General features: G+C 44.3%; 1 protein-coding gene across 4 annotated transcripts in view; it reads right to left on the bottom strand.

Annotated features, from left to right (window-relative positions):
• Window positions 1-7,860: 7,860 nt before the first annotated feature.
• SNX3 (sorting nexin 3) overlaps window positions 7,861-12,551 on the bottom strand; it is a 32,630-nt gene continuing 27,939 nt past the window's right edge. For 2 of the 4 annotated variants that reach the window (XM_060190667.1, XM_060190663.1), the window contains 2 exons: window positions 11,489-11,613; window positions 7,861-8,313 (listed from right to left, as the gene is read on the bottom strand). In XM_060190667.1, coding sequence (XP_060046650.1) covers window positions 8,208-8,313; window positions 11,489-11,613 — 231 coding nt within the window. In that variant the 3' untranslated portion in view covers window positions 7,861-8,207. Of the gene's footprint in view, window positions 8,314-11,488; window positions 11,614-12,081; window positions 12,192-12,273; window positions 12,460-12,551 lie in introns of those variants that run through there. The other 2 variants (XM_060190664.1, XM_060190666.1) reach the window with 2 other exon arrangements.

Below are 12,551 nucleotides of genomic sequence, written 5' to 3'. Positions count from 1 at the left end.
CAAAGGACAAAACTTTCTTCACCTTGGAGACTCTCCAGTGAGTGAACCGGTCAAACAGGGTTTGGATTTACTGAACGTGAAAACAACTGGATTAAAGGATCGTGGAGGGGTAGAAAGGAGAGGAAATATACTGAGAAAGCAAAGGGATGATAAAGCTGCACTGTTTACATGTGCCAGGCAGGGAGGGTCAGCTATTCCTGGGCTCTAACCAAATGCTCTGCGGGGGTAGACCTTCGTACAGATGGGCATCAGGAGTCTCCTCTCAGGCTGAGCTCTTTGAAGACACCTCACACCAAGGCAGCACGGGAGCACCGCAGCCCCTATGGTCATAGGCACTAACTGGCAGGGTCCCTGTTCAGGCCTGGGCCATAGTTCAGTATCATATAGGCAGTTTTTGTTGTTGTTGTTTTTAATATTTATTTATTCCCTTTTGTTGCCCTTGTTGTTTCATTGTTATAGTTATTATTGTCATTGTTGGATAGGACAGAGAGAAACGGAGAGAGAAGGGGAAGACAGAGAGGGGGAGAGAAAGACAGACACCTGCAGACCTGCTTCACCGCCTGTGAAGTGAACCCCCTGCAGGTGGGGAGCCCGGGTCTTGAACCTGGATCCTTACGCCAGTCCGTGAGCTTTGCACCACATGCGCTTAACCCGCTGTGCTACCGCCTGACTCCCCTGTTATTTGTTTTTAATGTATTTTATTAATTGTATTTTTATGAGAGAGAAAGAAAGAGACAGACCAGAGCTCAGGTCTGACTTATAGTGTTGAGGGGGGCTGAACTTGGGACCTTGGAGTCTTAAGCATGAAAGCCTTTTGCATCACCACTATGCTGTCTCTCCTGCCCCAGGAACAGGTTTTAAAATAAAAGGCCTCTGCGTGAAGATCTGGGTTTGAGTCCTCACTCCTTACCTGCAGGGGGTGAGGGGGGAGCTTCACAAGTAGTGATGCAGGTATGCAGGTCTCTCTCTCTCCATGTCTATCTCCCTCTTTCTTCTCAATTTCTATCTGTCCTATCAAATAAAAATAAATAATTTTTAAAAATGGCTACCAGGAGTGAATTTGTCATGTAGGCACTGAGTCTTAGTGATAGCCCTGGTGGCAGAAATAAACATAATAAATAAACAAATACAAATAAAGACCTGTGTCTGAATCACTGTACCTTTTCCTTTTTTCTTTTCAATTTTTATTTATAAAATAGATACTGGGGGCCAGGCAGCGGCACAGCGGGTCAAGAACACATGGTGTGAAGTGCAAGGGCAGGTTTAAGGGTCCTGGCTCGAGCTCCAGGTCCCCACCTGCAGGGATGTCACTTCACAAGTGAAGCAGGTCTGCAGGATTTTCTTTCCCCCTTCCTTCCCCTCCTCTCTCAGTTTCTCTGTCCTATTCAATGACACAACAGCAACAACAAGGGCAACAAAATGGGGAAAAATGGATTCCAGGAGCAGTGGATTCGTAGTGCAAGCACCAAATCCCAGTGAAGGCTAAATAAATAAATAAATAAATTTTTTAAAAAATGGAGATATTGGCAAGAGCATAGGATAAGAGGGATACATTTCCACACAATTCCCACCACCAGAACTCCCTATCCCATCTCCCCCTTGAAAGCTTTCCTATTCTTTATCCCTCTGAGTGTATGGACTCTGGAACATTCTTTTTTTTTTAGTTGATTAGCAGAATCAGGTGGGCCTCAAGCCTGTGTTAGTAACTCTGCAGATCACTTTTTCAAGCAGATGGATAGAAAAAGACCCCACATGGCGAAGCACACACTCTACCCAGTAAATTTGCTCTCCAGCCCCACTGTCCCTCTTTTTATTGGCTCTGTGATGTTGAGCAAATCATATAAATACTGCCCCGTTACTCTAGGTAAAACGAGAAATAGCCATCTAGTAGACTTGTGTGTGTGTGTGTGTGTGTGTGTGTTTCAATTGATACAATGACACTGGGCTGGGGAGAGAGCATAATGATTATGCAAAAAGGCTTTCTTGCTGAGATTCTGAGGTCCTAGGTTCCATTCCCAATACCACCCTAAATCAGAGTTGAATTGCGATCAGAGTGGGGGCGGGGTGTGGAGGGGAGTTGACACTTATACAAAGCCCAGGCTGAAACCTATATGCTCACCAGACTGTGGGCTAGTTGATTCTCCTTTAGTTTTTGCCTCCTGGTTTAAGATTTTCTCTTGGTTTTGTTATTTTTTTTTTTCACTTAAAAAAAAACCCTTTTATTAGTGATTTAATAATGATTAAGAAGACTAACAGGGTTACAATTCCACACACTTCCCACCACCATCCCCTCCATTGGAAGCTTCCCTAGTCTTTATCCCTCTGGGAGTCTGGACTAAGATTCTTTACGGGGAGCAGAAGGTGGAAGGTCCAGCTTCTGTAATTGCTTCTCCACTGGACATGGACGCTGGCAGATCGATACATATTCCCAGCCCGTTTAAAGATTTTTAAAAATTTCGTTTTTTAGTTCTTACTTTTTATTTGCCTCCAGGGTTATTGCTGGCGTTGCACTACGAATCCACTGCTCCTGGAGGTCATTTTTCCCATTTTGTTGCCTTTGTTGGTATTGTTATTATCATTGTCATTACTGCTGTTGTTGGATAGAAGAGAGAGAAATCGAGAGAAGAGGGGAAGACAGAAAGGGGGAGACAAAGAGACACCTGCAGACTTTCTTCACCACTTGTGAAGCGACTCCCCTGCAGGTGGGGGTTACTTGTGCTGGTCCTTGCACATGGTGCCATGTGTGCTTAACATGCTGCGCTACCACCCAACTCCTGATTTTATTTATGATTTATTTCAATTAAAAAATTTATTATCTTCATATATTGGATAGAGACAGTCAGAAATCGAGTAGAAAGGGAGGGATCGAGAGGGTGAGAGACAAAGAGACACCTGCACTTGTTAAGTTTTCCCCCTGCAGGTGGGGACCGGGGACTCAAACCTGGGTCCTGGAGCACTGTAACATGTGTGCTCAACCAGGTGCGCCACCACCTGGCCCCCCAATTTTATTTATTTTTTAAAATATGTATTCCCTTTTGTTGCCCTTGTTTTATTGTTGTTGTTATTGATGTCGTTGTTGGATAGGACAGAAATGGAGAGAGGAGGGGAAGACAGAGAGGGGGAGAGAAAGATAGACACCTGCAGACCTGCTTCACCGCCTATGAAGCGACTCCCCTGCAGGTGGGGAGTCGGGGGCTCGAACCGGGATCCTTACGAGAGTCCTTGGTGCTTTGCGCCACATGCGCTTAACCCACTGTGCTACTGCCCGGCTCCCTGGATTTTATTTTTTAATGAAAGGGATGCAGAGGTCACATAGGCTCCTAAGCTAATTATGGGCCTCAGATCACATCAAATCGATGGAGTTTACAGTCAACAATATTTATACCCCGTCCCCATATTAGGGAGCTACTCTTCCCTGATCCAGCTTTCTGCTCCTTTTCCAGTCATGACATCATCTCCCCAGACAATAACTTGGATCCACCTGCATATCAGATTTCAGACTCAGGGGAAAAAAAAAAAAAACTAGTATAGCTACAGGCCCTTTGAAATAACTAAAATATGCCTACTAGCTATCTACAAAATGGAGGAACCCCCAACTCTTCATCTGCACTATTCCAGCCTTTAGGTCCATGATTGTTCATCAATTTGTTTTGCTTTGTATGTTAACTCTCTTTTCAGCCACCAGGTTCCAGATGCCAACATGATGCCTATCAGACTTCCCTGGACAGACAACCCAACAATGTGTCCTGGAGCTCTGCTTCCCCAGAGCCCTTCCCCACTAGGGAAAGAGAGAGACAGGCTGGGAGTACGGATCGACCAGTCAAGGCCCATGTTCAGCAGGGAAGCAATTACAGAAGCCAGACCTTCCACCTTCTGCATCCTGCAATGACCCTGGGTCCATACTCCCAGAGGGATAAAGAATAGGAAAGCTATCAGGGGAGGGGATGGGATACTGAGTTCTGGTGGTGGGAACTGTGTGGAGTTGTACCCCTCTTGTCCTATGGTTTTGTTAATGTCTCCTTTTTTAAATAATTTTTTTTTAATTAAAAAAAAACATGGAGCTTAGAATTAGCTCAAAGCCCTCATTATTCCACAATCTGAGGGAAATCCAATAAATAAATAAATAAATAAATAAATAGACAGATACATGGAGGAAGAGAGAGACAAGAGCACTGTTCAGCTCTGGCTTGTGGTGGTACTAAGGACTTAACCTGGGACCTTCAGAGGATCAGGCATGAAAGTCTTTTTTGCAAAACCGCTGTGCTCTCTCCCTAGTCCTCCTCAGGCTTCCCCCCACCCCCCTTTTGGCATTTGTTGTTGAAAGCCAGGCAGGTTGCACTGAATAATTGAGCTGTAGTAAACAGAGTTTGCAACAGATACTATTTCCTGTGATCTGTGCAGGTTGTTTACTGATTGACTGCTGCTACCAGCAGCTTTGCAGGCCTCTAGTGTCTTGGCCTTTGTTGTTCCAAGTCTGGGCTTCCTCAGTTATGCTCTTTAAAAAAAGTCAGTCTTGCGGGAGCCTGGCGGTAGTGCAGTGGGTTAAGAGAATGTAGTGCAAAGCACAAGGACCGGCATTAGGATCCCGGTTTGAGGCCCCAGCTCCCCACCTGCAGGGGAGTTGCTTCACAACCTGTGAAACAGGTCTGCAGGTGTTTTTCTATCCCCCTGTCTTCCCTCCTCTCTCCTATCCAACAACGACAATAATAACTACAACAATAAAATAAATACTTAAAAAAGAAGTCTTGCAGCTTTTTTTTTTTTTGCCTCCACGGTTCTTGCTGGGACTCGGTGCCTGCACTACTCCTGGAGGCTATTTTTTCCCTTTTATTGCCCTTGTTGTTGGATAGCGCAGAGAGAATGGGAAGACAGAGAGGGGGAGAGAAAGAGACACCTGCAGACCTGCTTCACTGCTCATGAAGTGACTCCCCTGCAGGTGGGGAGCTGGGGGCTTGAACTGGGATCCTGACTCTGGTCCTTGCGCTTTGCACCACCTGTGCTTAACTGCTGGTCCTGCAGCTCCATAACCCACTGATTGTTCTGGAGCCTGGTGGGCGTGGCACTAGTGGTGTGCATGGAGACGTGCATCTCCAGACTGGCTACGGAAGGGCAAATGCTAGAAGAAGAGCTCCGTATTTGGTGGGACTGTGGCCTTTACAAGTCTCTCCAGTGGGAGTTTCCTTCCCTTCCCTTTCTGCGGTATTCCCAATTAATCTCAAAATCTTTTCCCCCCAAGTTTTTAAGGGAAAGACACACCTGCAGCACTGCTTCACAGCTTGAGCAAGTCCCCCCAGCCCCACAGCTGGGGACAGGTGGCTTGAACCTGGGTCCTTGCTCACAGTAACTTGTGCTCAGCAAGGTGTGCCACTGCCTGACCCTTCAGTTAGATCTTGACCCTTCTGACTGCAAGGTTTTTTACTCCAGTGCTCTGGTAAAAATAAGTAAATAAATAAATAGGGTTAGACCATACCCAGTCTTCAGAAATTCATCAGTCCGGCCATGCAAGCATCCCCACTAGCACCTAGTGTTCCAGCAGCTTCTTCTCTCGGGCAAGACTACGACTGTCTCGAGATGAGCCTCTCCCGAGTTTGGAGCTCTGGTTTCCCCTCCAACCTCAATTCTCTGATGGATGCAAAGGTCACTGATCTCTGCTGCCCAGTTTTTTGTTTTTCTTTTCTGATTACTGCCAACTTTTTAAGCTCTTCACATGTTGGAGCAGAAACCAAGTTCTTTTTATTTTACTTTGAATAGCCACTTCTCTCCATCAGAGCTTCATGTCCCTTTTGTCTGGCTGTATGATGAGTCTTTTCATGATAGTGGCCTAAGAAAATAGGGGGTGTGGGGGGAATCCAGGGCTGAACAATGCTCTAGTCCATCTCTCCCATTAAAAGAAAAATCTAGTCAACAATTTGTTTGGCTTTACATGTTAACTCTCTTTTCAGCCACCAGGTTCCAGATGCTACCAAGATGCCAACCAGACTTCCCTGGACAAGACAACCCCACCAATGTGTCCTGGAGCTCCGATTGCCCAGAGAGAGCCCTGCCCCATTAGGGAAAGAGAGAGGCAGGCTGGGAGTATGGATCAGCCTGCCTACGCCCATGTTCAGTGGGGAAGCAATTACAGAAGACAGACCTTCCACCTTCTGCAACTGACAATGATCTTGGGTCCATACTCCCAGAAGGTTAAATAGGAAAGCTTTCAGGGGAGGGGATGGGATATGGAGTTCTGGTGGTGGGAACTGTGTGGAGTTGTACCCCTCTTATCCTATAGTTCTGTCAGTATTTCCTTTTTATAAAAAAAAAAAAAGTTTAAAGGACGGGCGTAGATAGTATGATGGTTCTGCAAAGAGATTCTCATGCCTGAGGCTTTGAAGTCCCAGGTTCAAATCCCTCAAACCACCCAGCCAAGCAGTGCTCTGGTTACCAAAAAAAAAAAAGTCATACTTTAGGGAGAGGGAGGTAGCATAATGTTTATGCAAAGAAACAGAGACTCTCTTGACATGGCTTTAAAGTGACAGGTTCAATCCATCCACACCACCATAGGCCAGAGCTGATAAGCAGTGCTCTGGCAAAAACAAACAAAACCAAAAATCAAACACTCCCCTAAAAAAGACAGGCAAGCAGCAGTTATAATGACTCTGTTCTGCATAACAAAAGCTGAGTCTCTGATTTTACTTCTCTAGCCCACTGAGATAAAACCCACATGTCGCTTAGTTTTGTACCTTATAGTGATAGAAACACCTAGTCTTATAAAATATTTAGGCCTTACAGCAGCTCTCTGACTTCTTTCTATGATGATCTCCAGTCCAAGTTTGGCCAACACCTAAGCTGGTTTCTTCTCAAACTGACCCATCAGCAGAGGAGACATCTTTGGAGCGGGAGGACAATCAGCCCTTACTCCGAGGTTTAATCCTAGGTCAACAAGGGGTTCCTCATCCACCAGACACTCTGCAAATCCAGCTTTGAGACCAAATGCTGGGTCCAAAGGTCTGGCCACAACACAAGATAGGCAGCTAGGAGCCATGCATTTCCTACTTTCTTGTCATTTAGGTTATAGGTTCCATTCTTGCTTGGTTAAAGAGAAAGAAGTATGCCAATATCTCAGCTAAATCAAAGACAAAGCATGAATCTGCTGACTAAGGGTTATTACATCCTTCTACATTTTTTTCAACAAGTTACTCAGATAAACTGTGGGGGGGTGTCTTATGAAAAACAGGAGGCATGGTAGTGACTTATCTTAAAAGACCTTTTGAAAACAAATGACTTGAGATTATAAAGCGATTTTCAAAAAGCACCAAGTGATTCACAACAATTCAGTAAGCCTTAAGGAATGCTGCTGCTTTTTTTTTTCTTCCCCTTTTTAGTACATCACTTTTTTTCTGTTGTTGTTGTCGAAAAGAAAACACACCATTCAAAGGATGGCAGCATAATTGATATCACCACTGTTTAAAGAGGAGTGGAGTTACAGGAGTGAGAAGTGCATAATTAGTGAGTAATCCCTCTCAACAAGTGAGTTAAGTAGTAAATCCATGAAGGGGGAAAGCAGAGACAGGCAACACAACCAGCGCATGTCAGAAATGCCTTTTATTTGAAAACAACTGAAATTTTTAGACAAATGATTTTAGTATATAAATTTGATTTTTGTTTTTTCCTTTTTACAGAATATCAAGATTTCCCTCATTGATCTCTCATGTGAAGGGTATGCCAAGCCTGAAGGAAGATACTTTCTGCACACAGCATGTATCTTACAGCCGGGTACTGGAAACCAGTGATGTGGTGCTCCTGCACCCATCACACCTTAGAAAGGGGGTGAGGGGAGAAAGTCTAGTCGGATTCAAGAAGCAAACATGACACAGAAAGTTGTGCAGGTAAGACCACGTCAGTAGCTTTAGTTAGGACACTGCTGAATACGCTGGGCTAACAGGTTCGTGAGGTTATGGTGTGCGCTACAATGAAAGTGTGAGGAGGAGCTATTCGGACAGGAAGGCTAGAATGAGGGGTTTTTCACTAAAGCAAATGAACTTCTCGGCAACTGCCAGAAGCAAACCAAGCAAACTTGAGCGCATGAGTGTTAGTATACGGAAGGCGTGTTATACCAGTCTCTGTGCTGCATGCAGTCAGCTAGGACTTCTTCACTGGTGCACATCAATCAATAAAAGTCACAGAAAGTTTTTTTTTTTTCTTTCCTTGCTTCTTCTTGTTAAAGTTCAAGCATGTCTTATCTTAGACGGAGTATAGCTTTTATCTATAATTTCGTCCTGTAAAAACATGTGGAGACAACGTTCGTTCTGTGCCAGGGGATGACCAGCGACCCTAAGAATAAAAATCAGTTTTAGTGTAAGATTTTATAAAGGTGGGAGCTGAAGGATCAAACAGACATTTTAAGGTTAGGAAGCAAGTATGATTCAGTAGCTGAGTGCTAAGTGTGACTCTGGACTGCTTAAAGCCATGCCCGATCAACTAACAGTACCTTCTTGCCTTTGGTTCACAGGAGTGACTTAGAAAACATTTAATCCCTAGCTTTGTACTACTTCTGACATAGGACCCAATGACCTGCTTTACAGGTTAGTTGGGATAGGCATAAGAAACCTATTTTAATGTCATTTATTTTAAGAACTTATTTTTAGAAATTATTAATTTTCTCTCTTTTTGATAAGGACGACAGAGACACAGAAAGTGAGAAAGACAGAGAAGAGAGACATCTGTTCCGCTGTTGCACTGCTCGTGAAGCTTCTCCCTCTGAGAAGGGGTGGTGGTGGCAGGGGCTTGAATTTAGGCCCTTGTATACAGCAGCATGTGTGCTCCATTGGGTAAGCTACTATCTGGACCCCTAAGAATCCATTTCATTTTACTTTATTATTATTTTTTACTTATTCCCTTTTGTTGCCCTTGTTGTTTTACTGTTGTAGTTATTGTAGTTATTGATGCCATTATTGTTGGATAGGACAGAGAAATGGAGAGAGGAGGGGAAGACGGAGAGGAGGAGAGAAAGACAGACACCTGCAGACCTGCTTCACCACCTGTGAAGCGACTCCCCTGCAGGTGGGGAGCCAGGGGCTTGAACTGGGATCCTTATGCTGGTCTTTGTGCTTTGCACCACCTGCACTAGAATCCATAGCTCCCATAGGACCTTGCCCTCAACTTGGATCAACAATAGTAGAGAATGTTCCATCCTCCACCTGAGGAAGATGGGTCCTGAAACTGGGGCAGCTTGGAACACTCCTACTCATGACCACAGAATGTGAGCTCAGATCTACAGGGATCCAGAAGTCACACAGGTTCCTAAGCTGAATATGGGCCCTAGATCAGATCAAATCGATGGGGTTTACAGTCAGCAATATTTATACACCTTTCCCATATTTGGGAGCTACTCTCTTCCAGCCATGACATCATCTCCCTAGACAATAACTTGGATCCACCTGCATATCAAATGTTTTTTAAAAAAAAAAAAAAACCAAAAAACTAGTATAGTCATGGGCCCTTTGGAGCATAACTAAAATATGCCTACTAGCTGTATAAGTACCGCGCGCTAACCGATTGCGCCACTGGAGCTCCATATGCCTACTAGCTATCTAGAAAACAGAGACACCCCCCGCCCAACTCTCCATCTGCACTACTATTATCTGCACCAGCCTTTAGGTTCATGATTAGTCAACAACTTGTTTGGCTTTATGTTAACTATCTTTTCAGCCACCATGTTCCAGATGCTACCATGATGCCAATCAGACTTCCCTCAACAGACAACCCCAACAATGTGTCTTGAAGCTCTGCTTCCCCAGAGCCCCGCCCCACTAAGGAAAGACAGGCTGGGAGTATGGATTGACCTGTCAATGCCCATGTTCAGCAGGGAAGCAATTACAGAAGCCAGACCTTCCACCTTCTGTGCCCTGGGTCTATGCTCCCAGAGGGTTAAAGAATAGGAAAGCTATCAAGGGATAGGGTACGAAGTTCTGATGGTGGGAATTGTGTGGAGTTGGGTGTTGTCAATGTTCCCTTTTTATTTAAAAAAAAATTAAAAATAATAATAATAATAAGAAGAAAAAAGAACCCATAGCTCCCAGCAGCCATCTTTTTTTCATTGTTGTTGGACAGGACAGACAAAAATTGAGAGGGATGGGGAAAACAGAGAGGGGGAGAAAAAGACAGACAGCTGCAGACCTGCTTCACTGCTTGTGAAGTGACAACCCTGAAGGTGGGGAGCTGGGGGCTCAAACTGGGATCCTTGCGAGGGTCTTTGAGCTTTGCGCCATGTGCGTTTAACCTGGAGCGCTACTGCCCAGCCCCCAAGAATCCATTTTAAAGAATGAAAAGACAAGATCAAAAGTCTCAAATATGAAGAAACTGGCAAAAATGTTGAAGATCGGGTTTTTGTTGTTTGTTTGCTTTTAAACATTTTCATCACTGAATAAACACAAGATTAGATTGGACAACCAGACTTCTATTTCAAAATTCTAAATCCATCTAGGACTGTCGTCTCCCATAGGCAAGTATGCGCTGTGCTGTATATGGCAGGTAAGCGAAAGCTAAAGGCTTTGCGTCAGTGCAGCTTCCCTGTCTGCCAGGTAAAAGCTGGCGTGCTGCTAGTACGTCAGATCACACAGCCATGTTCTCCCTAACAGGACATTATTTAGTCAGCTCTAGGGCCAATGAGCAACTCTCCCTATTCCTTGGTTGTATTTCAAATGAAAATAAAAGTTAAAGCTGAAGTCTGGTTTGAGCTTACGGGTTTGTAAAGTAAAATGGTTTTATAGTTTCAAAGGAACACCTTTTGCCATGAAAAATTTAATTATGTATCTTTATACAAGACATGCTGAAAATACTTCCATTTGCTGTCAAACCACACGACTGCAGGTCTGTTGTAGGTCTTGTTTGTACTAACACCTTGAGTCAGAAGAATCATAAGGAAAACTATACTTTTTTTTAATGTATCTTTATTTTTTTCAATATTTATTTACTCATTCCCTTTTGTTGCTGTTGTTGTTACTGATGTTGTCGTTGTTGGATAGGATAGAGAGAAATGCAGAGAGGAGGGGAAGACAGAGAGGGGGAGAGAAAGATAGTCACCTGCAGACCTGCTTCACTGCTTGTGAAGCGACTCCCCTGCAGGTGGGGAACTGGGGGCTCGAACACCGGGATCCTTATGCCGGTCCTTGCGCTTTGTGCCAGCTGTGCTTAATCCACTGCGCTACCACGTGACTCCCAGAAACTGTATTTCTTAATGTTGTGATTTTAAATGTAATTTGTATAAATTAACTAAGAAAACCAAAACTCAGGTCAACACAAAGCTACTCATCTTAGTTGCTTAAGTGAGTATTTATGACGATTTTCAACTTGTAGAATTCTCACGTGTTTTAATAATGGTACAAAAAGTTAGAGTGCAGCCAAAGGAAAGGCAGGGACAATTCAGCCTCACATCTCAATTACTAGTGTTACCTGGAGTCATGTGAACACTGTCAGGTCTTACAATTTAGGTGCAGAAAACACTTACTTGTTTATAAACTGCTCCAGTCCTTGCTTTCTTTCTTCAATAAAACTGTCGTCAAATATTCCATCGTCTCCTCTAAAGGGAAGCTGACGCAAAAAAGCCTTCCCAGGGAGCGGGGGGACCACGACCTGAAACAGCACAAGGAGAGAAGGGGCGAGAACGTGTTCACTGACGCCGAGTTGTGGAAGTCTGTGCAGCAGGACAAGAAGAGGCATTCCCGCTGTTGAACAGGTCACATGCAAAAAGGAGTAAGTGAAAAGCTCTGTGGGGAGACTGTTAAGTCATGGGAACGCCAGGCCGAGCGCGGGGCTTCAGGCTTCTAGTTGGACCCTCAGGGCTGCATGTCCCTGAGTGGCGGGTGCTCTGGCTTCTTTCTTTCTAGCTCTTTTGCAATAAGTGAATCTTAAAAGCAAATACAAGTATTGCCTGAATATCATTAAGTGTTTGAATAACTCATCAGACCAAAGCTTTAACTTTCTCATTACGCTTCTCAATGTTGGTGTCACTTGTTATAGATGATGCTTTATTAAGGAGGAAAGTGCAGAGATCAAAATCAGCTCCCAAATGAAGAACTGAAACATTCTCCCAGTCCTTACCTGCAGGGGGGAAGCTTTTCAAGGCTACCAGGTGTGTGTGTGTGTCTGTCTCCCCTCCCCCCCCCCCCCCCCCGCCCATTGCCTCTTTCCTTCTCAATTTCTGGTTGTCTCTATCCAATAAATAAAGATAATTAAAGAAGACGAGTAACATATCCCACACGAGATTACTGATTCACTTTTTGTTGTTGTTGGTATGTACACGGGTTACTATACACGGCTGAGAGCAAGGCCCTGGTGAACACAGACCCCCCTCTCAGCTTCACACGGACACACAAGATATATAGAGGAAAAGAAACTTTGCATGGGTAGGGAGGAAGGAGGTGAGACAGGAAGGTGAGGAAGTCCTGAGAACATCAGCGAAGGTTTCAATTGGGTCATCTACAGTAGACAAAAGGGGAAGAAAACTGTGAAGAAAAAATACAACACCTATTTCCCATGAAAAAAAAAATGAAAGTGAACTAATTTTTTAA

This window comes from Erinaceus europaeus, chromosome 4 (genome assembly GCF_950295315.1).
Source record: "Erinaceus europaeus chromosome 4, mEriEur2.1, whole genome shotgun sequence".
Classification (NCBI taxonomy): domain Eukaryota; kingdom Metazoa; phylum Chordata; class Mammalia; order Eulipotyphla; family Erinaceidae; genus Erinaceus; species Erinaceus europaeus.
The sequence above is the reverse complement of the archived record's forward strand: the minus strand, read 5'-3'. Positions and strand labels throughout refer to the sequence as shown.